The sequence below is a fragment of the Callorhinus ursinus genome, unplaced genomic scaffold (genome assembly GCF_003265705.2).
Source record: "Callorhinus ursinus isolate GAN/ISIS: 27379988/994484 unplaced genomic scaffold, GSC_fseal_2.0 scaffold60, whole genome shotgun sequence".
Lineage (NCBI taxonomy): Eukaryota > Metazoa > Chordata > Mammalia > Carnivora > Otariidae > Callorhinus > Callorhinus ursinus.
In genome coordinates, this window is record NW_027397122.1 from 8725697 (window position 1) to 8749484 (window position 23788).

The 23788-nt window shown below is 59.5% G+C and overlaps 2 protein-coding genes and 1 long non-coding RNA gene across 4 annotated transcripts; 2 read left to right on the plus strand and 1 right to left on the minus strand.

Moving 5' to 3' along the window:
• The first annotated feature begins 4630 nt into the window (after nucleotides 1-4630).
• Nucleotides 4631-16573, plus strand: GCK (glucokinase). Its single transcript, XM_025853065.2, has 10 exons — nucleotides 4631-4678; nucleotides 7632-7794; nucleotides 8368-8522; nucleotides 9545-9664; nucleotides 10880-10975; nucleotides 11134-11233; nucleotides 12926-13109; nucleotides 14020-14175; nucleotides 14711-14944; nucleotides 15192-16573. Exons 1-10 carry the CDS (start codon nucleotides 4631-4633, stop codon nucleotides 15334-15336), a joined length of 1401 nt encoding a protein of 466 aa, XP_025708850.1. The 3' UTR covers nucleotides 15337-16573.
• A 1486-nt stretch (nucleotides 16574-18059) lies between these two features.
• On the plus strand, nucleotides 18060-20464 carry MYL7 (myosin light chain 7). Of its 2 annotated transcripts, XM_025853124.2 has the most exons (7): nucleotides 18071-18131; nucleotides 18366-18479; nucleotides 18673-18748; nucleotides 19062-19166; nucleotides 19530-19608; nucleotides 19735-19783; nucleotides 20304-20464. In XM_025853124.2, exons 1-7 carry the CDS (start codon nucleotides 18129-18131, stop codon nucleotides 20403-20405), a joined length of 528 nt encoding a protein of 175 aa, XP_025708909.1. In that variant the 5' UTR covers nucleotides 18071-18128; the 3' UTR covers nucleotides 20406-20464. The 2 variants fall into 2 exon arrangements, with proteins under 2 accessions (XP_073741136.1, XP_025708909.1); XM_073885035.1 differs by lacking the exon at nucleotides 19062-19166 and having other exon boundaries at nucleotides 18060-18131.
• A 668-nt stretch (nucleotides 20465-21132) lies between these two features.
• On the minus strand, nucleotides 21133-23530 carry LOC141371200 (uncharacterized). Its single transcript, XR_012375964.1, has 3 exons — nucleotides 22711-23530; nucleotides 21907-22012; nucleotides 21133-21593 (listed from the first exon to the last, which is right to left on the minus strand). It is a non-coding gene; the product is annotated as an uncharacterized lncRNA (long non-coding RNA).
• Nucleotides 23531-23788: the final 258 nt, after the last annotated feature.

A 23788-nucleotide genomic window follows, 5' to 3' on the forward strand; every position in this document is an offset into this window, starting at 1 on the left:
GTAACTGTCTGATCAGGCTTGCCAGTTCCAAATTAATTAATTTTGATCCTTTTTTCTAAGTGACGGCTGTTTTGCTGGGGGAACTAACCCTGGAGTGTCCTCCTTCAGCGTTTTCTGTGATGTCACTCCGAATCATTCTCTTTTCAGACAATAAGCCACACTGCTTTAGGGCAAGCCTGGCATCAAAGAGACTCTGCCACCTGCCTGTGTCCTTAGGACACTCCAAAATAATCAGCAGGCACAGGGATGGGGATTTGGCTTTACACCTGCCGTAGATCTCAAGTATTGGACGGCCCGTGTTCTAAACTCTGACCGAGGGGCTAAAGCTTCCTCTGGTAGCAAAAATAGCTACAAGTTATTGAACAACTTGGATTGCCAAGAATCTTATCTGCATTAACCTGTTGGATCCTCTCAATAGCCCCGTGAGGGAGGTACATTGTTATCTCCACTTTACTGATAGGGAAACTGAACTGCAGAAAGTTAAGGGACTTGCCCAAGAAATACAGGCAGTTAATGGCAGTCAGTCTTCAGACTTTGGGCTGGTGACCTCATGCTCCTATCCCACCCCCGCAATATCATGGTCCTGGGTGATCCGTGCACTCTGCTGCCCCCTTCCCAGCCAGCGTGCAGGATGCTCCCTGTTCCCTCACTCTTCCTCTGCCCCGACACCTGGCCCCAGGCCTCCAGCGCCACCTGCTGTCAGAGGCAAACACCGGGCAATGCAGACCTTGGTGGCCATGACCACGGCCACCCCCGCCAGCCGAAGCTGAGGTCTCCGAACATTTCTAGCCCGGAGGCAGCTCCAGAGGCTCTTTCCTGACCCCTGTGCATGCTTGGCCCTGAAGGAGCCCTCCATCTAGTCAGGAAGACTAACCTGCCAGCCTACCTAAAGTCAGGCCGACCTGGGGATGAATCCCAGCCACGTCACTTACACCTGTGGGATCTCTGAAGTCCCTTCGCTGCTGTGGGCCTCGGTTTCCCCATATGAAATGACAGCCCTGAGCTCACAGGTCAGTTGCGATCCACATAAAGCGTCAGCCACAGCAGGCCATGTGTGGAGGCTGCTGGGGGCTCGTTATCATCACCCCCGTATGTTCTGCTGTCTCTAGGTTCATTTCCTCCTTGCCTCTGTGCCTGACATCATCCTACCCCCAGGCCCCTGGCCCCCCTCACACAAGGGCACAGCCAGTCTACCCTGCAGTAAGCAAACACTTGCGACACTGTGCTGACCTCTAGGCCCTGTTGCATCAGTACAGGGAAGTGCCCGCACAGGTGCCCAGCTGGTGCCAAGGGCCACCAGGCCTGGGGGAGGGGTGGGGCTGCATGCTGGGCTCTCTGGCTCCCAGCCCCATTTTCTATCCCACTGGAATACGGGGTCTGGAAAGCTCCAATTTAACTGTGAACCTCCATCCTTCAGAGTCTGGGCCTCAAAGCTTCTGGGCAAAAATAGCAGATGAGGCCTAACTGACACTTTTGTTTTGCTAACTTTACTTAAAACTATTTCTCGGGGAGCTTGCACTCAAGCTCAGTTGGTTGAGCATCCGATCTTGGTTTTGGCTCAGGCCATGATCTCAGGGTTGTGGGATCGAGCCCCATGTCAGGCTCCATGCTCAGTGTCAAGTCTGCTTGGGCATCTTTTCTCCCTCTCCCTCTGCCCCTCCCCCTGCTCATGTGCTCCCCCCCAACAAGTTAAATAGGTTTTAAAAAAATATATTTCTCTATTACACATTCATTGCAGAAAAACATAGGAAATACAGGTAAGCAAAAAGGAAAATAAAAGCACTCCTATTTTCACCATCAAGATAATTACTCTGATCACTTTGTTCTATTTCTTCCCATGTGTGAATTATATGTAGTATACATCTATATGACAAAAATGGATCAGGCTATATTTTCTATCCATTTTCCCTCTGTATTAGTCATCTGTTGCTGTGTCAAATATCACCTCAGAACTTCGTGGCTTGAGACAAGACTTTATTATCTTACACAGTTTCTGTGGGTCAGGAGTCCAGGAGTGGTTCAGCTTGGGGGTTCTGGCTCAGGGTCTTGTGAGGTTGCAGCCAAGAAGCCAGCTGGGGCTCCATCATCTGAAGGCTCGACTGGGGCAGGTGGATCTGTTCCCAAGATGGTTCACTCACCTGCCTGGCAAGTGGTTGCTGAACCATTGGCAGGAGGCCTCCGTTCTTCTCAGTAGACCTCCCCATAGGACCTGACTGTCCTCATGCTGGCTTCCCTCCACATGAAGAATCCAAGAGAGAGCGAGGCAGAAACCACCATGTCTTTGATGGCCTAGCTAGAAGTCACACTCTGTCATTTCTGCAATATCCTATTCGTTACACAGGCTAGGCCTCCTCAGCATAGGTGGGGACCACATGGGGGGGCAAATAACAGAAGTGGGGCTCACTGGAGGCCCCAATGGAGGACAGCTGCCACATTCTCTCTAACAGTATGTCAGGGACATCTTTCCATGCCAAGAGAGGCAGATCGATCTTATTATTTTTAATGACTCATAAATGTAGCATAATTTATCGAACTCATTCCCTATAGCTGGATATGAGGCTTATGTGCCATTTTTTCATCCTGGAATCTCTACCACTTGAACTTGTCAGATTATTCCCTAGAGGTAAATCAAGAAGAAAATGAAATCGTGCCTGTTGACCTAGCTTCATGCGCAGCCAAGGGATGAGAAGACTGGCTGCAACGCAGAGCAAGGTCCCTGGGATCCTGCTCTCTCTCCCTGTTAAATGGGGAGCTCACTATCTACTGAAACATCCTAGCCCATTGTCAAGAAGTTCTGTGTTGTCATTGTTTTTAAGAAACCCTATGCACAAACTATGTTCCTCCATCCTCTTTAGGACTGCCCTTGAGATACCGAAGACTCTTAAGTATGTCTCTCATAAGCCATTTACTCTGAGGCCCAACCTTTCCTGGACCCTCTTATCTGGACGGGTCAGACCCTCACCTAGAGCCCAGACTCACTGATGTCACCTCCCCATCTGAAGATGAGACAGGACAAGTGATAGGCACACAGGGCTGGTATGAGGACTGAGTCTGGCTCTGCAGGACTGTCTAGCATGGGGAAGTGGGGACCCCTTCCGGCGCTACTGTTGCCACAAAATGCATGGAGGGGGGCCAGGGAAAGGGCTCTGGGGAAGGATGCTTGCTGGCCAAAGGGCAAGCTTTGCAAGGGGAAGTCCAACTAACGAGAAAGGGGGCCGTGTGCCCTAGCCCTTGTCCACCCCAGCCTCCCAGAGGAGAGGGCTGGAGGATTCTGAGCCTCTTCTCAGGGGCTGTGTGCTCGCTCCAGGAGAAGGGCAGCTGCTTCTTAGCTTGGCTGGTCCAGAAGGACCCCCACCCCCACCCCCATCCAAACCCAGGATGAGCCCCATCACCGCACACACAGAAAAAAACGGCGGCTCAGAGCCAGGGGCTGGTGGGTCAGTGACCTGTTACAAGTGGGTCTGGTGAAGGTGCTTTTGCTCTATATTAGGAAAGGGATCGATCGTGCCAAGGGCTTTCTTCGGGGTGACCCACTGGACATTGGCGGGAGAGTCTGGCATTCTGTCCGTCCACCATCCCCCCACCCCCAACAACTCGGGAGCTCCTGCTAATTTTAGCAGGGCTTCGCAGATGCCTATACTGGGCGCGACAAGTTCACTCCCCTTGGGGGCTGGGCCGGGGGGACGCTGCATGCCGTCCAGCATCCAGAGCGAGCTCCTGCCTGGACCTCTACTGCCCAAACCCAAGAATGACCCCCAACATTTAGAGGCAGGTTTTAATGATTTACAGTTTACAAGTCCTGACAAAAACAAGCATTTTTCACCTTGGAGCGGGGGGATGGCCCTGGGCTGGGGGCAGCCATCGGGGTGGCATCGCACCCCCATCTTGAAGACCTTCCTCTTTCCTTCCCCGCCCCCCCAGTCCCCTGGGCTCGGCTCTCATTGGCCCAAATGAGGTCTTGAGCAACGCCCCCCCCCCCATCAATCCTGCGGCCTCATTGGCCAAAGGGACACATGCACCACAGACAGGAGGGGCGGGGCAGAGCAGGGGAGGAGGAGTTCCCTTCACATCCTGCTGGGGGGTTGGGGCAGGGTCTCTTTCAGCCTCCCCGAAAACCCACCAGGGATTCCCGGGGCCACAGTCTGGCCTGCACGGGCCAGGCCCTCTCGGGCCCTCCCTGTGCACGGGGCTCTTCACTGCACTTTCCTGCCCCCGGCAGTGTGGCGACCCCCAGCCCTGGCACCTCCAAGGACCGGAAGGCAGATAGACTAGTTCTGCCCCCTCCCCACAGCACCTCCTGGCAGCTAATCCCCACACCGGGGTGCAGAGAGCATGAGCACCGCCCCCTGGCCTTGTCCCCGCAGTCCTGGTCAGCCCTGACCCTGCGCGGGCCGCCTTTGCCCTCCGGCCCCGCCTGACCTGGTGGCAGTGAGCAGAGTATTTCAACACCTGCCGGCCAAGCACTCTCCGTGCAGAAGCCCTGGGCGGCCTGCCGAGGGCACCATTCCCACAAGGTGGCCCTCACCTGTACAGGTGGGCCTCAGTCTCCAGCCTGCAGCCCAGCCCTGCACCTCAGCAGGCGGGGTATCTCCACCTCCCCCCAAAACCTGCCTCTTGGCCCCTCGGAGAGATGACGATGGGTGCCACCAGGAGCCAGGCCCAGACAGCCTCGAATCTGGTAAGGACCATCCAAGAGCGAGGGACAGTGCTTCGCCCCACCGGACCGTGCATACGGGGCAGTCGGTTTGGCAGTCGACGTCGATGTCGGGGTGATGCTGGCCTCCTGGAAGGAAGCATTCAGGCTGAAGGGCAGCTGTGCTGTCACTGACCGCCCCCCCCCCCCGACGATCCCCTCCGGACACCCACGGTCCAGACTCTCCAGGAAGGGTCTGTAGGGCCCGTGTCTTCCAGGGCACTCACTCCTGGGGCCAACAAGGCCAGACTGTCCCCTGAGCTCAGGCCTCACATAGCCATCTGCCACTTGGTACCCATCTCCCCTTGGCTAACAGACATGCCAACATGCTGAGCCCAAGCACCTGGTGTTCCCCAGCCCCACCCCGTCTCAGTGAACGGAGCCTCTGCGGGTGCCCAGGCATCAGTGTGCAGACAGTCCTTAAGGCCCCAGCCTGGACAACGTCATCGGGTGTCGAGGTCGGAGAGGGAAAGTGGGAGGGGTCAAGCTGTCTGGGTGGGTTGGATGGGGGTGCATCTGGGGGGCTCAGGTGGCAGGACATCTGCCCCCTTTATATGCTCTGGGACCTCATCCCCAGGACTCAGAGAAGAAAGCAGGATACCTGGGGGTGTCCCAGCCTGTCACATGAGGACACTGAGGGGAAGGCCCAAAGGTGCAAACGCCGGGAGGACCTGTGGGTTCCAGCGCCCGTCCCAGCACTCTGGAGGCCAGTGTGAGCCTGTCATGGGTCCAGCGGCAGCCTGGCTCCGGTGCTGTGAACACACAGTGGGTGACCCTGGGCCGGTTGCCCATATGTTCCTGGGGTAAAGGATCCCCGGTCCAGGAGAACCAGGTGTCTGTAGGCCCCAATGCACGTAAGGAGGGGGCTTGCACCCACCCCGGAGGTCACTCCTCACTGTGAGAGGCAAGGTGTGCTGGAGGCCAGTGTCAGCCCGTGGCCACCTAGAGGAATTGCCCAGCAGCACCCCTCCCCTACCCATACACACAAGGAACAGGAAATGCACACAGTGTGGGGGCCTGGGGACGTGGGTCCCCCATAGTCCTGTGGTGTGGACAGTGCTGGACCCTGCAGAGTCTCGCTTGGGCAGGGCCCAGCATGAGGGCAGGTGACCGGGTGTCTCCTGCACAGCCCCCCCTCACTGCCAGGGGGACAGGCTCCCCCACAACACACCCTGCCCAGGTGGGTGGCCTCCCCACGGCCCCAGCGAGAGTGCAGACCTGCTTTTGCAGAAATGCTGCCAAATCCAGATTTGTCTGTACAAGTGTCTCTACTTAAATGTTGGCAGCAAACTTAAGCTTTTGAGAATATTGTACAGGACAAAGTGAGACCCACAGCCAGAAGCAACTTGACTGACAGAATGGGATCATCTACTCCTACTGTGTGGTGTCCCAGCAGGGATGGGCCGTCCCGGGGCGGATGTGGGGTCTTCCTGAGTCTGCCGTCCCAGCACCGCGTGCCCTTATGTGCTTCCGGGACCCTTTCTATAGAACGGATTCTTGGAGAGAAATGGCTAGGTTGAAATTAAATGTTGCCCGTTGACCCAGTGGTTTGACTTCCTGTGATTTCCGGGGTTCCACACAAGGGTCTCTGTAGCCTGGAAGCTGGCAGAGGGCGGTTTTTACCATCCGTGGCAGAGACCCACAGTGGGCCTGGACACAGAGGGCGAAGCGAAGCCTTTGGCCTGATGCCCCTCATGAGTCTAGGGTCACGGCCACCGAGCGGGCAGCACAGCAATGGGGCGGGGTCTGAGGCTGGACCTTTGCAGCGTCTGCTTCACTCTTGCTAAGAGTCTGTGATATCTTACATTCGGTCCCTCTGGACAATCCTGTCTCCGGGGAGATGCCTGGCCGCCTCTCAGGGACTTCGGCTCTTGCACGTGCGGCCCTGAGTGCGGGCCACGAGGCACGCTGGCTGCACGCACCTCAAAAGAGGCTTCTGCGAGCCTGCGCTCTTCTCGAAGCCGCTGCGGGCGCCTCCTCCCAGCGAATCGCGACAGCCGGTATGCTGCGCTGGGCTCGGGGCGTGGCGTGTTGGCAGAATTCTGCAAGTGTTAATGTTTCCACTCCTTGCTGGCACATTTTACATTTGAAAGCGTGTGAGAGACAGACAGAGGGGGCCAGCCTGTGGCCGTGCGCCCCTGAGAACGGCCTGGATTGCTCCGCCAAGAAGGAGGGCATCTCTGGGGCTGTGCTGGGCCCAGAGCTGCAGAACGGCTTGGCAAACATTGGTGTTTGGTTCTGTGTGTTTTGTCACGGACTCTGTCAGCCCCGTCCCTTTGTGACCTTCCCTGGGTTCAAACTTTAAGTGTAGGGATGTGGTGCCTAAGGAAGGACCTGTATGCCTTGGGAATGCTGTTGGCAGCCGGGAGCCAAAAACCTGGCTTAACTATAGCTTCCAGTGATTCGTGTTTGCTCCCACAAGCAGCACGTGGAGGTGGAAGGATCCAGAGCTGGCCAGCACATCGGGGCTGGGCTGCTCTGCCTCTCTTCCCACCATCCCTCCTCGCCAACAGCCTTGTCTCCCCATTGTCACAGGACAGCTGTTGCAGTGCCAGTCATCACGCTCTTACACAGCTGTGTTCACAGTTAGGCAGGCACTGACCTTCCCGGGAAGGGAAGGTCCTGCTAACATCAGACTTCTCTTTCCCTATCATTGGCCAGAACTGGGCCACATGCCCGGCACGAAACCAGATTACCGGCAAAACGTTACAGGATAGCAGTGCTTGGCTTGGCCCGCTCATGGGCTGTACCCTGGGCTGGCGAGGGGCTGCTGTTCTAGCTTTTCAGCTGGTCTTAACAGGAAATTTGAACTGAGGGGTCATCTCGGACCCAGGGCCAGGGGGCCAGGGAGACCCCTGGTGTGTGCGGGATGCCCGTGAGTTGGGCCATCCAGGCCCCCACCCCACGCAGCTGCTCCCCACCCCCCACCCCTGCACAGGCAGAGCAGATCCTGGCCGACTTCCAGCTGCAGGAGGCTGACTTGAAGAAGGTGATGCGGCGGATGCAGAAGGAGATGGCGCGGGGCCTGCGGCTGGAGACCCACGAGGAGGCCAGCGTGAAGATGCTGCCCACCTACGTGCGCTCCACCCCAGAGGGCTCAGGTATGCTGTCCCGGGCGGGCAGGGAGGGGCCCCACACGGCAGCCAGAAGCTGCTCAGCTGGGGACGGCCAGCCCCAGGCCCCAGCAGGGAGAGACCCCCCAGGTCCTTGCTTACAGCTCGGACTATCCCCCGAGACCCCAGACAGGCCCTCCCCATGTCGGCCCCAACACAGGCTGGTTCCCACCCCAAGCTCTGCCAGCCCAGCCCTGGGGTCTTCACCCCGGCCTCAAGAAAATGAGCCATTCGCATCTCACGATAAGAAACCTGTTCTCCAGGGTGGCAGGGGAACTCCCTCCCCCCAGCCCAAACCTGAGTCTGGGCCATTTTACTAGGTCTTCACTTGGCACCTTGGGCTCGGGACGGCTCCGGTCCAAGGCAGTGAATTCCCATGGAGTTCCCCAGCTCACCTCTGACCGTTTCCCCAGTGGACCTGGGGCCCCCCAGATGCCAGCGTCAGCAGCCCCCTTGTCCAGCTTCTCTGATTTCCCCCACTCCCTCCTCTCCTTCTCTCCCCAGTCTGGGGTCCTGCCGGGCAGGGCCCCGAGGCTGATGCGCTTCTCCCTGTGTCTGCAGAAGTCGGGGACTTCCTCTCCCTGGACCTGGGCGGCACCAACTTCAGGGTGATGCTGGTGAAGGTGGGGGAGGGCGAGGAGGGGCAGTGGAGTGTGACAACCAAACACCAGATGTACTCCATCCCCGAGGATGCCATGACCGGCACTGCTGAGATGGTGAGCAGCTGGGCCAGGGGCCGGGGGCCAGGGGCTGTGGGGCCGGGATCAAGTCTGCCCAGGGTCTCTGAGCTTGCTAGTCCTGGCGGGAGGGCCCACCTGTTTACCAGGGCCAGGGGCACCTGTGGGCGGGAGAGCCAGCCAGCCTCAGAGGGCCTAGGGAGGCCGGTGAGAGGCCTACCTGGATGGCCACCAGGCATGGCCCCAGCAGGTCACCTTCTGCCCAGTTTCCCAGAAGAATCACAGGTGTGACAGGGCAGCTGAGAGAACACACTGGTCCAAGCAGCACAGAGCCCATGCATTCGGTCTTCTCCCTGTGTGTCCCCCCCTCACCTGCCACCGGCAAAGACACCGAGTGGGGTCACTGTAGTCATAATGTCTGCCCAGGCGGGAATACTACCCTGCCCGTGGGGAGGGCTCAGGAGAGGGTACAGAAGTACAGGTGCCCTCAGAGGAGGCGGGTGGAGGCAGAGCCCATCCCCTGGGGGCCAGGGTTTCAAGGCAGGAGTCCTGTGGCAGCCTGGTCCTCGCCACACCCTGCATGCTGTCTGACTGGCCATGAATCAAGGCAGCAGGGATGCTGTGGATGCCTCACGGGGCCCCAGCACCCAGCAGGGAGCTTGGCTGATAAGCAGGGTATTCAGCAACAGCCAGTTCTGTGGCCAGGCCCACACGAGTAGGGTAGGGGCTAGTCCCCGGCAGGGCTGGGCGAGCAGTGGCCAGGACACCTGGAGGCAGCGAAGGACACTCTGGGTGGTAGAGGCAGAAATCCGAGTGCTGGCCATGGCTGTGCCTCTGTCTGAAGTGTGCAGCTGGACGCCACGGGGTCCAGTGGGAGGCACGGGCTGACAGCGCCCAGCTGGGCTGGGGACCAGGCCCATCCTGGTGTCGCGCTGTCCCAGTGGCAGCAGCATTCGGGAGAGGGGACACAGGGGAGCCAAGGGAAGGCTTGGAGGCCATGCTCTCCTGTGGCCCGCGGCGGGGCGCTGCGGCCGACGGCCAGCTTGCCGTGTGTCTTCCAGCTCTTTGACTACATCTCTGAGTGCATCTCTGACTTCCTGGACAAGCATCAGATGAAGCACAAGAAACTGCCCTTGGGCTTCACCTTCTCCTTCCCCGTGAGGCATGAAGACATCGACAAGGTGGGGCCGGGTCGGGGGGGTAGACGCATTCCCCAGAGAAAGACGCCCCGGGAACTCCCCGTGCCTTCAAACGCAGCCCCGTGTTGGGAAAGAGCCTTGGGTTCGACTCGTGGCTCTATCAGTCGCTTTTTGTGAGACTTTGGGAAACGGAGATACGGCCGATTCTGTTTGCCTGAAGCCCTCAGAGCCCAGCGAGGCCGGCAGGATTATCGCCCCGTCACAGATCAGGGGACAGGCTAGCGAGCGGGAGGAGACTGCTGGCTGGCAGCCAGATGCCAGCATAGACATGTGACGCTGGGCCACCAGCAGAGGCAGGACTGTGTGGGGGCCGAGGCTGCACCTGTCAGTCACACACACACACACGCACAGCTTAGACACATACACACGTGCATTATCCGTGCATACAGACATACAGAAGTCAGCCATACATGCACCTATATGCACACCCAGGTCAGTCATATATGTTTCTACGCATGTCAAGTCTACACGTGTGTGTACAGGATACATGCATGCATGCGTGTGCACATTATACACACATGTGCACACGTCAGTTTTACACACATGTACAGGATATGTGCATATACGTGTGTGCATTATACACATGTACACACATCAATTCTATGTGTGTGTACCGGATGCATGCATGCGTGTGTGCATTATACACACATGTGCACGTGTCAATTTTACACATGTGTACAGGACATGTGCATGTGTGTGTGCGTTGTACACATGTACACACATCTATTCTACACATATACATGTGTATAAATTACACACACATCTGTACCCATCGGTTATAAATACATACAAAACACCTACAACCTCTCAGAGAAAGAGCCAGTGCAGTGCTCCTTGGTTCTCCAAGCCCGGGCCCCCCGGCACACGAAGGGCAGGGACGGGCCGGCCGCTCTGGGGCCCAGGGAGACTGTCCAGGAAGGGTAAGGCCACCGTCGCTTACCTTCTTCCAGGTGGGTGTACTGGAGGGGAGGAAGCCCAACGTGATACAGGTTGTTTTCCTCCAGACCTCATCCTTACTCTGGGTGGTGCCGCTGGGCTTTCCTTTAGAAACACTCTCACTTGGGCTGGAGGCCGGCCCTGCAGAATTAGAAGTATTCGTAGAGAGTCGTCTCCAAGCCCTGGTCTGCTGCGTGGGGTGCCTTCGCCCCGCCCCCAGTGTTCCTCAGCAGCCACAGGCCTGCCCTCCTCTCCCCTCAGGGCATCCTCCTCAATTGGACCAAGGGCTTCAAGGCCTCTGGAGCAGAAGGGAACAACATCGTGGGGCTCCTCCGTGACGCCATCAAACGGAGAGGGGTGAGGCACCCCCTGACCACCCTGGGAGCCCCCCCTCATCTCTGGCCACGAAGCCAGGGACGGCCTCCTGGGCGTCCCTCCCCGGGGCTGCACGAAGCCCAGAGCGGCCCGAGCCGAGACCCCAGCCCCATCACTGTTGCCTCTGTGCCTCTTGGCAGGACTTTGAAATGGACGTGGTAGCAATGGTGAACGACACAGTGGCCACAATGATCTCCTGCTACTATGAAGACCGCCGGTGTGAGGTTGGCATGATTGTGGGTAAGGATTCACGCCCTGCTCTATCCAGGGGCCTCGGCAGCACAGAGCCTCCGCCTGCCTTTGTCTCTGGCCCTGAGGCACGAGGGCCAAAAGTCCTGGGCCATGGGTGATGGCCAGAGCAGGGCCCCTGTGCCAGGCGTGGGCCCCACAGGCGACAGGGTGTGGGGCGGTCTTGGGAAGATGCAGGAGCGTCCTGAATGCAGCTAGCATATCCCAACACTCACAAAGTCCCTGCATCAGACGGCGCACCGGCTACAGGTCCGCCTGGCCCATCGGGATTTAATTACATCCCCTTATCTGGTAAATTGACCAAACCAGACAGACTTGTCCCCGTGCAAGAGGATAAGCACAGGTGGCATCACTCTCTCCTGCACGGTCTTCCTCTCCCTGCACGAAGGCCAGGAAGGGAGCGGCACTGGCCCCAGCGGACCTCGGGCCTTTCTAGAAGCTCCTGAGGGTCAGGAGTATGTACTGAGCATGGCTCCTGTCTGGTCAGTCACCTCCTGGGCATGTAGGCATGCAGTGTCCGGGCTCTGGCTCCCCAGAAAGCCAGTGGCAAAGATGTTTGCTTCACGGGGCCCCTCAGAGCCAGCCCTGAAGGGTTGTCTGCGCTCACAAACCCATCTCCAACAGCACATCCACATCCTCAGCTGCCGCCTGGCCTTGCTCACATCTCCTCCTTCCGTGTTCAACTTTCAGATGGAAAGCCGGCCCTGAGTCCCCCGCCTAAACAGGAGGGGCAGGGTCCTGCTCTCCTGGCTGTCCCCTTCAGAGCTGCCTGGGGCAGCTAAGTCAGGGCACGGCTCCCCAAGATGCCCTGTCTTGGTGTCTGAGCTCTGCAGCCCCTGCCTCGGGCACACCCCTGCTGGAGCAGAGATGGCCGAGGGTGGCCTGGTCCCACACCTGTCCTGCAAACACTCTCCTCAGTGCTTAAAAACATCTTGATGATAATGACCAAGATCCAGAAATTGAGAGGATGCGTGTCAAAGTCTGGATTTCTGGTTTTTTTCTTTTTTTCCACATACACACCAAAAAAATGGGAAGGCCCCATTCCTGCTGGGCAGGTCCACCGGCCAGCATTAGAGTTGCCGTACCCAGTGGTGTTAGGAGCATGCTACCCATGCCATCACGCTCAGAAACCATTTTGAAACTTCATCATTTCTCAGCAAAGGACACCACGTTTTCACTCTGCAAGGGACTGCAAATTACAAATTCCATAGCAGTCCCAGGGACCCAGGCTGTGCCTTACTCACCTCTGGGTGCCCCCAGACCAGGGCCCAGGACAGAGACGCTCAAGCACATGTCCGTAAAGCGCTAAAAAACAAGGATGGTGGATAACCAAGATAAAACCACACACATCTCTAGTTGGCAAAGCACTTCGACACGTTTCACTCCGTCCTCCCAAGTATCCGGGTAATAAGGTGTCACCAGCCCCTACTGGGGATGAGGAGCAGCCCAGGGAGATGGGCTCATGGATGCGAGGTCACACAGCAAACCCAAGTCTTTTAGCCCCTGGGAAAGTCGCCTTGCCCACGTTGCCAGGCCAGGCAGTGGTGGCTGCGGCAGCAGGACGCTGGGAAGCTAGGGCCATGGGGGGCCTCCTGCAGGGAGAGGCGGGTTCCCAGGACTGCAGCCCCTGCTCCACCCCACCCCACCCCCGCCCCAGTGGGGCCTGACCCGTGGTCCCCACAGGCACAGGCTGTAATGCTTGCTACATGGAGGAGATGCAGAACGTGGAGCTCGTGGAAGGGGACGAGGGCCGCATGTGCGTCAACACTGAGTGGGGCGCCTTTGGGGACTCCGGTGAGCTGGACGAGTTCCTGCTGGAGTACGACCGCGTGGTGGACGAGAACTCCCTGAACCCCGGCCAGCAGCTGTAAGGACCTTGCCCGCTGCCGCCCCCCGCCCCCGCCCTGCTCAGGCAGGCAGATAATGGGCTTGTTTTTAAACAACTCTGGGGAAAAGCCAACTGACAATCCTTTTGCAAGCTCCTCCCTTCTTGCGCTCACTCGCCCCCTGTGAACCCGGAACCGTGAGAGACATGAAGGTTTAGTCCCCAAAAAGAGGGTCTGTGGATACATGAGCCGGGATCACCCCCCCTCCCCGTCCCGGAAGGTGACCACTGCATAGGGAGGCTCTGAGACCCCCGAGCAACGTTCAGCGGGTTCAGCCCTGAGTTCCCCGGAGTAGACATCTGTCCACGGTCGCAGAATGAACAGTAGTGTTTCTCGCGGAACGCTGCGGTTTGGCTTGAACAGCTTGAGACCCAGCCCGCACAGAGCTCGTCCTGAGTCATGGCTATCCTAATCAACCGCCCAGCTGCCGGGCACGTGCATCAGCTCCGAAACCTCCGCTGGGTCGGTGGGAGTCAGTGCACTTCGAGATGAAAGTGCAGAGGCTCACATATGTGAAACACGCGAGTGCTAGCTCGGCGGATCCCAGGAGCCCAGGGCCCCAGGCAGGGCCCCAGTCCGTCTGAGCCTGAGTTTCCCAACCATCCGGGGCAACGAGAACAGCTCCCATCACGCGGCTGTGGGAGGACGCAGGGGGCTCGGCACCGGGCCCTCGTGAGGAAGGTCGCGCAGCCCGCACCGACGGCCTGCAGTAGGGCAGGGTGCGGTCCTGAGGCCCCAGAGCGCTTCTAATCCTAAAATCCTGGTTGATAAATGAGGGGACGGGCGCGAACCCAAGTTTGGAAGCGGGGTGTCACAGCGCCCCACCTGGCCTCCTCGTGGCCGCGCGTGGAGACCTCCATGACAGGGATGACCCGGCCTACCTCTGTGCAGGTACGAGAAGCTCATCGGCGGCAAGTACATGGGCGAGCTGGTGCGGCTCGTGCTGCTAAAACTCGTGGACGAAAACCTGCTTTTCCGCGGGGAGGCGTCGGAACAGCTGCGCACGCGCGGCGCCTTCGAGACGCGCTTCGTGTCGCAGGTGGAGAGGTGCGCTGGGCGCGCCGGGCGAGGGGCGGTGTCTAGGGGGTCGTGCGCGGGGGGCGGGGGGCGTGCTCAGGGGAGGGGCCGTGTACACGGGGGAGGGTCTGCGGCGTGGACGCAGGGGGCGTGGCGGGGCGTGGGCGGGGCCCCGGCCCGGGGTCCGGAGCGAGGGTCCCGGGCGGCGCGTGGCCCGCAGGGGAGCCCGCAGCCAGGCAGTTGACGCAGCTCACGCGTCCCCCTCCGTGGCTCCCCACCGCCGTGGACATCGCCTCACTTCACGCGACAGCCCCGAGGCGCGCCGGTGTCGGCCACGTTAGAGCGGAGACCCTGGGCTTAGAGGCGCAAAGACCAGCTAACTGCTGGTCCCTGGCGGAATCGAACCCGCTCCCCTCCGGAGCCCGAGCCCCAAGCGCTTTGCCTGGGTGAGGTGGGCAGGGGGAGGGGAAGAGGCCGCCGCCGTCGGGGTCGGGGTCTGGCTGGCCCGGAGGCTGAGCGACCCTCCAGCGACGCCCTCCCTCCCCCCGGCCGCCCCGCCCCACAGCGACTCAGGCGACCGCAAGCAGATCTACAACATCCTGAGCACGCTGGGGCTGAGGCCCTCGGCCACCGACTGCGACATCGTGCGCCGCGCCTGCGAGAGCGTGTCCACGCGCGCCGCGCACATGTGCGCCGCGGGGCTGGCGGGCGTCATTAACCGCATGCGCGAGAGCCGCAGCGAGGACGTGATGCGCATCACCGTGGGCGTGGACGGCTCCGTGTACAAGCTGCACCCCAGGTGAGACCACGTGGTCGTCCGCCCTCCCCATCGGGCCCAGCGGCCCTTCGTGGGTGTGCGTTCGGAGGACGGAAGGCAAGCGAAAATAAGCTCTCCGAGGTCCCAAGGGTTAGCCCCTCGTCCCCTTTGGGCCCCCAGACAAGGAGGAGGGAGGGCCCCCTGGGCTTCCTCCTCGCGCTGCGGGGCAGGAATGAGGCGCTCGGGGAGTGCAGGGAGGAGGGACGGCAGCCCCGCTTCCCCTGCGCAGCTTCAAGGAGAGGTTCCACGCCAGCGTGCGCAGGCTGACGCCCAGCTGCGAGATCACCTTCATCGAGTCGGAGGAGGGCAGTGGCCGGGGTGCGGCCCTGATCTCGGCGGTGGCCTGCAAGAAGGCCTGCATGCTGGGCCAGTGACAGCGGAGGCCCCCAGGCAAGGAGGCAGCAGTGGCTCGCTGGACCTGGGCCCCAAGGGACTTGCTCCCCACGGGTGCCCCCAGCCTCGCCCAGGAAAGAGGTCTCTCTTTGTAAGGACCCTGGATGTGTCCCATCCCCACTGCCACCCCGAAAGATGGGGAAAGGCCCGCGGGGGATTTGGGGGCCCCTCGGCAGACCTCTTCTCTCAGAGGTTGGTGGGACAGCCCAGGGTCCTGACTGGGTTGGGGGCTGAGGTGAGCAGGCATGGAGACCCCCAGAGCCCCTCACCTGTCTCACTGCAATCAAGGACCCAGAAGGGAGTTGCTCATTCAGGACTTGGCTGCATCTCTGTACTGCCTCCTCTTGGAGCCTTCAGCTTGACTCAGCCTCTACCGGCCCTGCTCTGGGAGGGGGCTGTGCTCTGGACCCTGCTCCTGCCTGGGAACTCAACCCACTGGGGGAGGCAGCCTAGCTGACCTGGCCAGACCTACACCGGGGTTCCACAGGGGGCCAGAGGCTGCCGGTCACCCAGGCCTGGCTGTTTTCTTGCCTGGGACTGGGAAATGCCACAGCGGAGGCTGCTTGTACCCTGAGGCCTGGAGTTGGTAGCCCTTCTGCTCTCCTGCCGCCATCCATGAGTGGTTTGTGGTTCTGGGATGGACCCTCCCAGGTGGTGCGAGACACAGGGCCCCCAGAGCCCTGCCTGCCCAGAGGGACCCAGGGTGAGGAGGACTTCCCCCTCCCACCCCCAGGCAGGCCTGGGGGCACCTCCGTGGTGGAGGCCTAAGCTCCCACAGGGCTGGCCTGGAAAAAGATGTCAGCACCCAGCGCCCAAGGGACCACCCGGGCCTCTCTCTTCTCACCAGACTTCTGTGTGCCACACCAGCCTCTCATGCCCAACCTGGGACTGTGTGGTTTTTTAAGTAAACGTTTTAAAAAGCTTAGAAGGTGGCGTTGACAAGTGTTCTTTGCTCTTTGTGCATAAGGACTGTGGGACAACATGGAGACGTGGTCACAGGTGCACAGATGCTCTACAACCTGGGTGTCTCGGAATTCGCCACCCCCTCCAGCCAGCCGTGCCAGGGAGTGTGAAGGGACACACGGGCTGTAGGGATAGAGGTGGCATCGGCGGGCGGGTGGTCAGACGCACCGGCTTGCCCCGGCCCCCGGCTAACCGTCTATGGGCTGTGCGTGTGGACCTGTGGGCTGTGATTGCCCCTGGGAGTGCCTGGGAAGGAGTTGGGGGCCAGGGTGCTGCTCCGAGAAGTGCGACAGGCGCCCTGGAGCCACTTGGGTTGTGACAGTGATGGGCGGGGGAGAGGGAAACACGAAGTCACGTGATTGCTGAGGCCCTTCCAGATACTTCTGGGTGACGAGTCTAGTCTGAGTTAGCCGAGGGCCCGGCGCCATCTCCCAGCTACGCCCTGTTACACGTCCACACGTTTGTAGGATTAGAATCTATGCTTGCTCTTCGGTGAGAGGAACTACCCAACAAAGCCGGAATGACTGTTATTTCATTCAGAACTTAACCCAGAGCTGCGGGTCTGAGATGTTCCCTCGTTTTTCTGGGTGTCTCCTGTGGGATTGGGTCAGATCTTTTTAGTTCTCTTGAATCTAAAATACGCATTAGAACGTCATGCGAGCCTCCGGTTACTTCATCCGCGGTACTCGTGTTTCGTTCGGCGCTCGTATCGGATCCCGTTTTGACCTAAACTAATTCCTAGTCATTCTTTTCCTTGCAGTTCAGGGGATTCTATTGATTTTTTAAGTTCTCTCTGTGGGTGGTTTATACGTTTCATGAATTTCATTTCAGGAGAGTAATGGAGCTATTGTCCGACGCTTGTTACACAGGGGACATTGGGTGTTACTCACCATGCAAACTCCAGCTCTACCAGCTGGTCTCTGCATTTGTCCCCCCAGGGTCAAGGGGCAGCCATGCAGAGCCAGGTTCCGGGGGAGGGAGGGTGGGCAGCCAGTGGGTCCTCTCCTCTGCTCCGGGTTCCGAGAGGGCAGCCAATGGGCCCCCAACGTTAGTTCTAGAAGGTCCCCAACCCCCAGCCCTTCTCCGGGCCCTAAAGAAGCAGGCAAGCCTGCAGCCCGGGCAGAACAGAGGGTGTCTGACCCCTGGCTGCACAGCAGAGCCTCACATGAAGGGCTCATGACCACTTTCTTGGGGGTCCAGGGGGTTCCTTGGGGTCCAGGTCATGTACCGTGCTCCAGAAGCCTCACACACAGATTCTGTTTGGGGCCACGACTAGCTCAGGGCTGCCGTCTGCCCCCCTGTCAGACGCCAGGACCACCGTCCACCCAAACCTCTGGGAATCCCTAGGGGTCTCAGGCCAGAGACCATCCTCAGAACCACCCACCGCCCTTCCCAAGCCCAATAGAGGCCCCAGGCCAGCCCTCCGAACGCCGTCCTCTTGGACTGGGCGGGTTCTGGGCTGGACCTGCAGGAGGGACAGTCAGATGGGGGTCACAGGGGAGACTTCTTATGCAGGGGGCTACCTCATTCAGCACCCAGAGTGGCGAGAGCTGTGAGCCTGTGAGCTCTGCCCTTGGGAGCCCTTGCTGCTGGATGGGTGGATGCCGGGATGTTAGACATCAGGGGGCCTGAAGGTCACCAGGAACGTGGCTGGAATCTGCCTGGGGCCCTGTCCTCCCCCAGCCCAGGCAGGGCTGCCAAGTTTGGGCCTGTCCTCTCTTCCTGTCCTTATTTGGCGCTGCAGGTGATAAGGCCGAAACATAAAAGGGCTGGGGGCCCCTTGCAGCAACCCAGCTGCCATAGAGAGAGGATGGTGAGTGCCCGGTGGGGTAGCCAGAGGCCAGCAGGCTCCCAGGTGCTGTCCCGTGGGCTGGGGGAAGAGAGCCAGGGAGTTCTGTGCTTGCACTGGGCCTGGAGAACTAGTCTCCAGAGGTAGGAAGAGGACCCTGACCTAGGCTCTCCTGGAAATGCTCAGGGGGTGTGCATGGGAAGGGGGGAGTCTTTGGGGAGCCGGGCAGAGGACCTCTCCCCACCGACAGTGTTGCAGGCCAGCAGGAAGGCAGGCACCCGGGGCAAGGCCGCGGCCACCAAGCAGGCCCAGCGAGGCTCTTCCAATGTGTTCTCCATGTTCGAGCAAGCCCAGATCCAGGAGTTCAAGGAAGTGAGTGCCCCACCCCCAATGGCCTGAGACCAGTCCTGGCACCCCACCCTGCATACACCCCCTCTGCTCTGTAGTCAGTGGTCCTGGCCCCTGTCCTTGCTCCACCCTCCACGCTCCAGGACCCCTCCCTGCCTCTGGCCTTCCCTGGGGTGGGGGCTGTTCCCACTTGGAGGCTGTGCCCCCCACCTCGCAGGCCTTCAGCTGCATCGACCAGAACCGGGATGGCATTATCTGCAAGTCAGACCTTCGGGAGACCTACTCCCAGCTCGGTGAGTGCTTCTGCCTTCCCCCTGCTCGTGGGGCCTGCTCACACCAGGGGAGCCGCTCTGGCTCAGCTAGCTGGTGGGAGGCCCACTGAGAAAGCACAGCCCCCCCCACCTCCGCCTGGCAGCGCCCGCCTTCCCCCTTCCCGACTCACACCTCCCTCCCCATCTGTCTCCGTGCACACACACCCCTACCCCACTGGTCACAGCTCCCCATCCCTTCACACTTCTCCACCCCCTGAGGCCCAGAAGCAGGGAAGGCCGGCCTGGGCCCCCCCCCCCAGACCCCATGTCCATGGCGTGCCCCACCCCCAACCAGGGAAGGTGAGCGTCCCAGAAGAGGAGCTGGACGCCATGCTGCAGGAGGGAAAGGGTCCCATCAACTTCACCGTCTTCCTCACACTCTTCGGGGAGAAGCTGAATGGTCAGCCTGGGCCGGATTGGGTCCCCCCAGCTTGTTATCTGACTAAGCCCCACCCAGAACTCACCTGGACACTCCCTGGCACTGGCCCACCCAGGGCCTGTGGGGTTTTTCCCTCCCTCCCAGACCCATGGGCACCGGTCACCCTGACTCCCAATTCAGCCTCCCTCCCAAATCCCAAATCCCAAATCCCAGTCTCCTGGCCAGGCCTGCCCACAAGGACAGCTGGTCTTGGCCTCCCTGAGCCCCAAGGGACACTGTATCAGGAAACACCCTCCCACCTCTTCTGGGACGTGGCGGGCCCCCAGCACCCTGGGGTCCTCTTGGGTGGGCACGGCTGCTCACCTGGCTCCCCCGGGCTCCCAGGGACAGACCCTGAGGAAGCCATCCTGAGCGCCTTCCGCATGTTCGACCCCAGCGGCAAAGGTGTGGTGAACAAGGATGAGTAAGTGTGAGCAGGGGGAAGGGGCACCATGCAGAAACCGTGGGGAGGCCCTTGGTGAGGGCGGCCGCCTGGGCCAGGGGAGCCTTCACCGCCCCCCGCATTGGGCCACCCCTCCGCTCTCCCCAGGTTCAAGCAGCTTCTCCTGACCCAGGCAGACAAGTTCTCTCTGGCCGAGGTGAGGACTCGGGCTCCTTCAACACCCTCCCCACCCCTTCACAGGGCCCTTGCCCCGCAGGACACTGGGCAGGCCTTGGTGACCCACCACCCTCGTGGGCTCGGAGCACGGCTGTGTGGGACCACCTCCATCGAGCCCCAGAGGGTGAAGGGCATGGAGTCAGAAGGGAGGAGGGTGTGCCAGGCTGGGAGAGCTGTGTGTGCAAAGGCCCAGGGATGAGACAGTGGCACCTCCAGCGTTTGGAAGATGCTCTGTACGTGCAGGGTCAGGGCAGTGCAGAGAGGACATGGAGGCACCCCGTGGCCGAGGTGGGCCCTCCGACCCACAGCCCCCTTCAGACCCCCACCCTCCACCCCTGTTTCCCTCGCCTGCCCAGAGTCAGACAACAGAAACATGGTAACTCTGAGTTTGGGGTTTGGAGCTGAGAGGGGACAGGGTGAGGGGTCACAGGTTGCAGGTCACGGCCACTGGCCACCCCAGGCCTCCCTGGCCGGGCTGCCTGTTACATGCCCTCCCCCAGGTGGAGCAGATGTTCGCCCTGACGCCCATGGACCTGGCAGGGGACATCGACTACAAGTCTCTGTGCTACATCATCACCCACGGGGACGAGAAGGAGGAGTGAGCTGGGCGCGGCTGCGACTCGGGGCCAGCCTGTGCCGACACAGCAATAAATGTTTCCAAATCACACCTGCGGTGGTGGCCTGTCTGTGACAGATGGGGTGGGGCCGGCAGGGGGATCAGAGGGACCCAGCCCCTCGCCGGCTCAGCTCAGTCCACCCCAGACTGCTGCACGATGATGGGCCGGCGTGTGCCCAGTTTACAGATGAGGACACATCTCTAGGAGAGGGACTGGTGGGCTCTGTATGGTCACATGGTGGGCCCTGTGCTCTGCATCCGCTCTGCCAAGGGCCCCACTGGTGGGCCTCCCTGCACGTGTGTGTGTGTGTGTGTGTGTGTGTGTGTGTGTGGAACCCATCTGAAAACACGCACTTAACTTCACTTTGGAAATGCAAACAAGGTGCCACCACACCGCACCAGAGCGCATGCAGACTTCCAAAGGAGATAGGAACGGGCCTCCTGTGGGGGGGCAGGCAGTAAAAGGCTGGAGAGAGGGGGTGTTCTTTCTCCAGAAAAGACTGTTGGTGTCCCATCCCCCACTTCATCTGGAGAAACCAGGGGCTGGAGGGGGACACGGCTCATCTTGGGAACTGGAAGGTAGTAGGGGGATATCCTATCCAGAGGAGGAGGGGGAGGAGGGAGAGAGAGAGGCAGCCCCTTGCACGAAGTCGAACCTCCCCTCCCACAAGCCTGGCTGCAGCCCCCCAGCTAGGAGGTTGGAAGAGATGAGGAGCTGAACACATTCCTTCCTCGAAGGCAAGCAAGATGAAAGGCATTTTCACCTGGAGAGGTGTTCGGTGTTCGTTTTTATCTGGGACTTGGCAATTTTAATTACGACGTTGAGACTTGAGATTTAAAGTCCTAGCACTTTCTCCTATTTGTTCGTGATCACGACGGTCCTGGAGCTGCCTGAGCAGGGATGGGGGGCGGGGATCACAACCAGGCTGGCTTACGATCCTTGATTCACGCACAGGAGTTCTGCTTGTTCAACAAACTGATTTCAAGAAGTAAGGGCTGGGGCGCCTGGGTGGCTCAGTCGGTTGGGTGTCTGCCTTCGGCTCGGGTCATGGTCTCGGGGTCCTGGGATCGAGCCCTGCGTTGCGCTCTCCGCTCGGCGGGGAGTCTGCTTCTCCCTCTGCCTCTGCCTCTATGCTCTCTCGCGCGCGTGCGCACTCACTCAAATAAATAAAATCTTAAAAAAAAAAGTAAGGGGTAATATCGTAACTTAAGCCTCTGCAGAGAAGCACTGTAAAAGACGCAGCGGACCACAAAGATCGCAGGTGTCTTCCAAAAGGTACGCAGCAGAGCCCCTGGCTGGTTCTGCGGGGCCTCTAGGTGACCAACAGCAAGGCCACGGGCTCCCGTCCCTAGACGTGACCACCTGTGGTCCCCCCTCCTCTGCGGAGGAAGCCAGCTTTGCACCTGTTAGGAGAGCAAGTTCCTTCCAGCATTCCAGAACTGTTCCCTCAACCCCGAACACACGGGTTTGAACTACAGAGGGCCACTTACCTGCGGATTTCTTCCCAATAAATATAGGACAGCATTACATTTCCTCCTCTTTACGATGTTCCTGACGTTTTATTTTCTCGGGCTTACTTTACTGCAAGAACACTGCACACAATGCACACAACACACAAAATATGTGTTACCTGATCATTCATGTTATCGGCAAGGCTTCCAGTCACCAGCAGGCTGTTAGTACTAAGCTTTTTGGGGGGAGGGTCAAAAGTTTTAAGTGGATTTTCAACTGTGGGGGGTGGGTTGGTGCCCCTCACCCCCGCGTTGTTCAAGGGTGAGCTGTCTTTGCAACTGCTCTTTGAATCCTCCTCGGAACCAGCTGTGACATGTTATTGGTCCCCTCGTGAACTAATGAGTACATAAAATCTGTTTTTGTTTTTTTTTTTTAAGATTTTATTATTTGGAAAAGAAACAAGAGCAGAGAGAGAAGCAGACTCCCCGCCGAGCAGGCAGCCTGCTCAACCCAGCCCAAAGGAAGCCCATTTTGTTTGTGCAGGCTTGCATCTACGTGTTCTGCAGAAACGAAGGAAGGTTTTGTTTCCAGAGAGCAGAGACCACACAAACGTGCTCACAGAGGACCAGGCCTCAAAGTGCTACCCTACTGGACACAACACCCGAGGTGTTGGACACACCCCTGAGCTGGGAGACTCAGGGTCTGTAGCCACCTGTGCTTCCCCAAGGGGAAGCCAAATCCCCGACTTCCTGTTTTCCTAGGAGCCCTGGAAGCCTCGCTGCTGTGAGGACCACCCCCCACCCAGGCAGTGGGGCTCCTGGTCCTGTGGTGCTCTCACCTCACTTCACCCACAGCCTACTCAGAGGAGGTCTTCCAGCCTCTTGCCTTCACTGGGACCATGTCCAGGATCTCCCAGGGCTCTCTGGGAGAACTTCCGACAGCTCCAGCCCCTTCCTCCTCCTTTGCCAGGGGCTCACGTTCGAGGGGCTGCAAGAGAAACACCGTCCCATCTCCCCCAACACCCTGCAGGGCCTAGATGCAAAGGCTGACGTCCCCAGCAGCAGCCCAGACCTCACAGGGGGGCTGGTTGTGGAAATGCAGTCTCTTGAGAGACACCCTCCTCCCCAAACGCTTTTGTTCAGGAAGGCCCTTGAACCCCCTGGGCCTTGGGAGTCCCTCACCTGGGCTCTGAGTAGTGGCCGGCAGGGACGTCTGTACAGGAAAATGCACATTAGAAATAAAACAAGGTTAATACTCCCAGGTGCAGAAAAAGGAAACAGATTTTCTCCTCCCTTTTCTTAGTGCATTCTCTTTAGAAAACATGTAAGTTCTTTCCCTACCTCCTTTTGCGTCCATCTCTTTGACGGCTAAAGAAGCCTCTGGCCAGTTGTACAACCCAGTTAGATCCCCACGCAGCCGGGAGCTGCATCTTTGAGTTTTCCCAGTTTCCTGGGAGGGTAGGAGCCTCGCACACAGGGACTCCAGCAAGCCTACTTCTGGCTCTAAAGAGGGGACAAGTGTGGTTTTCCCCCGGAAAAAGGCAATCAGCAAAGCCAGGTCCCCGTGAGTGGTTGGTGCTCTCCCTGGAGAACCGTGCGGATGGGGCGGCTGCCGGTGATGGGGTGACGAGCACCAAGCTCAGTGACTTTTGTGGAGAGGTTTTCTGCATTGGCAGATTCTGTTTTGACTGCCTCCCCAGCTGGGCCTGCAGCTCCATCCCCCAGAGCTGCAGGCTTGCTGGAGGGGTGGCCAGGGGGTTCCTGATTTTCTCCTGGGACCCCCTCAGCCCCCAGCCTGGGCCCTACCCCTATGCCCCCAGAGCTGACAAGCACACAATCTTGCTCCAGCGTTCACGCCATGGATAAAGTTCAGGAGAGGGCGTGAGGAATCTCGTGTGCCCTCCTCCCCCTGCCTCC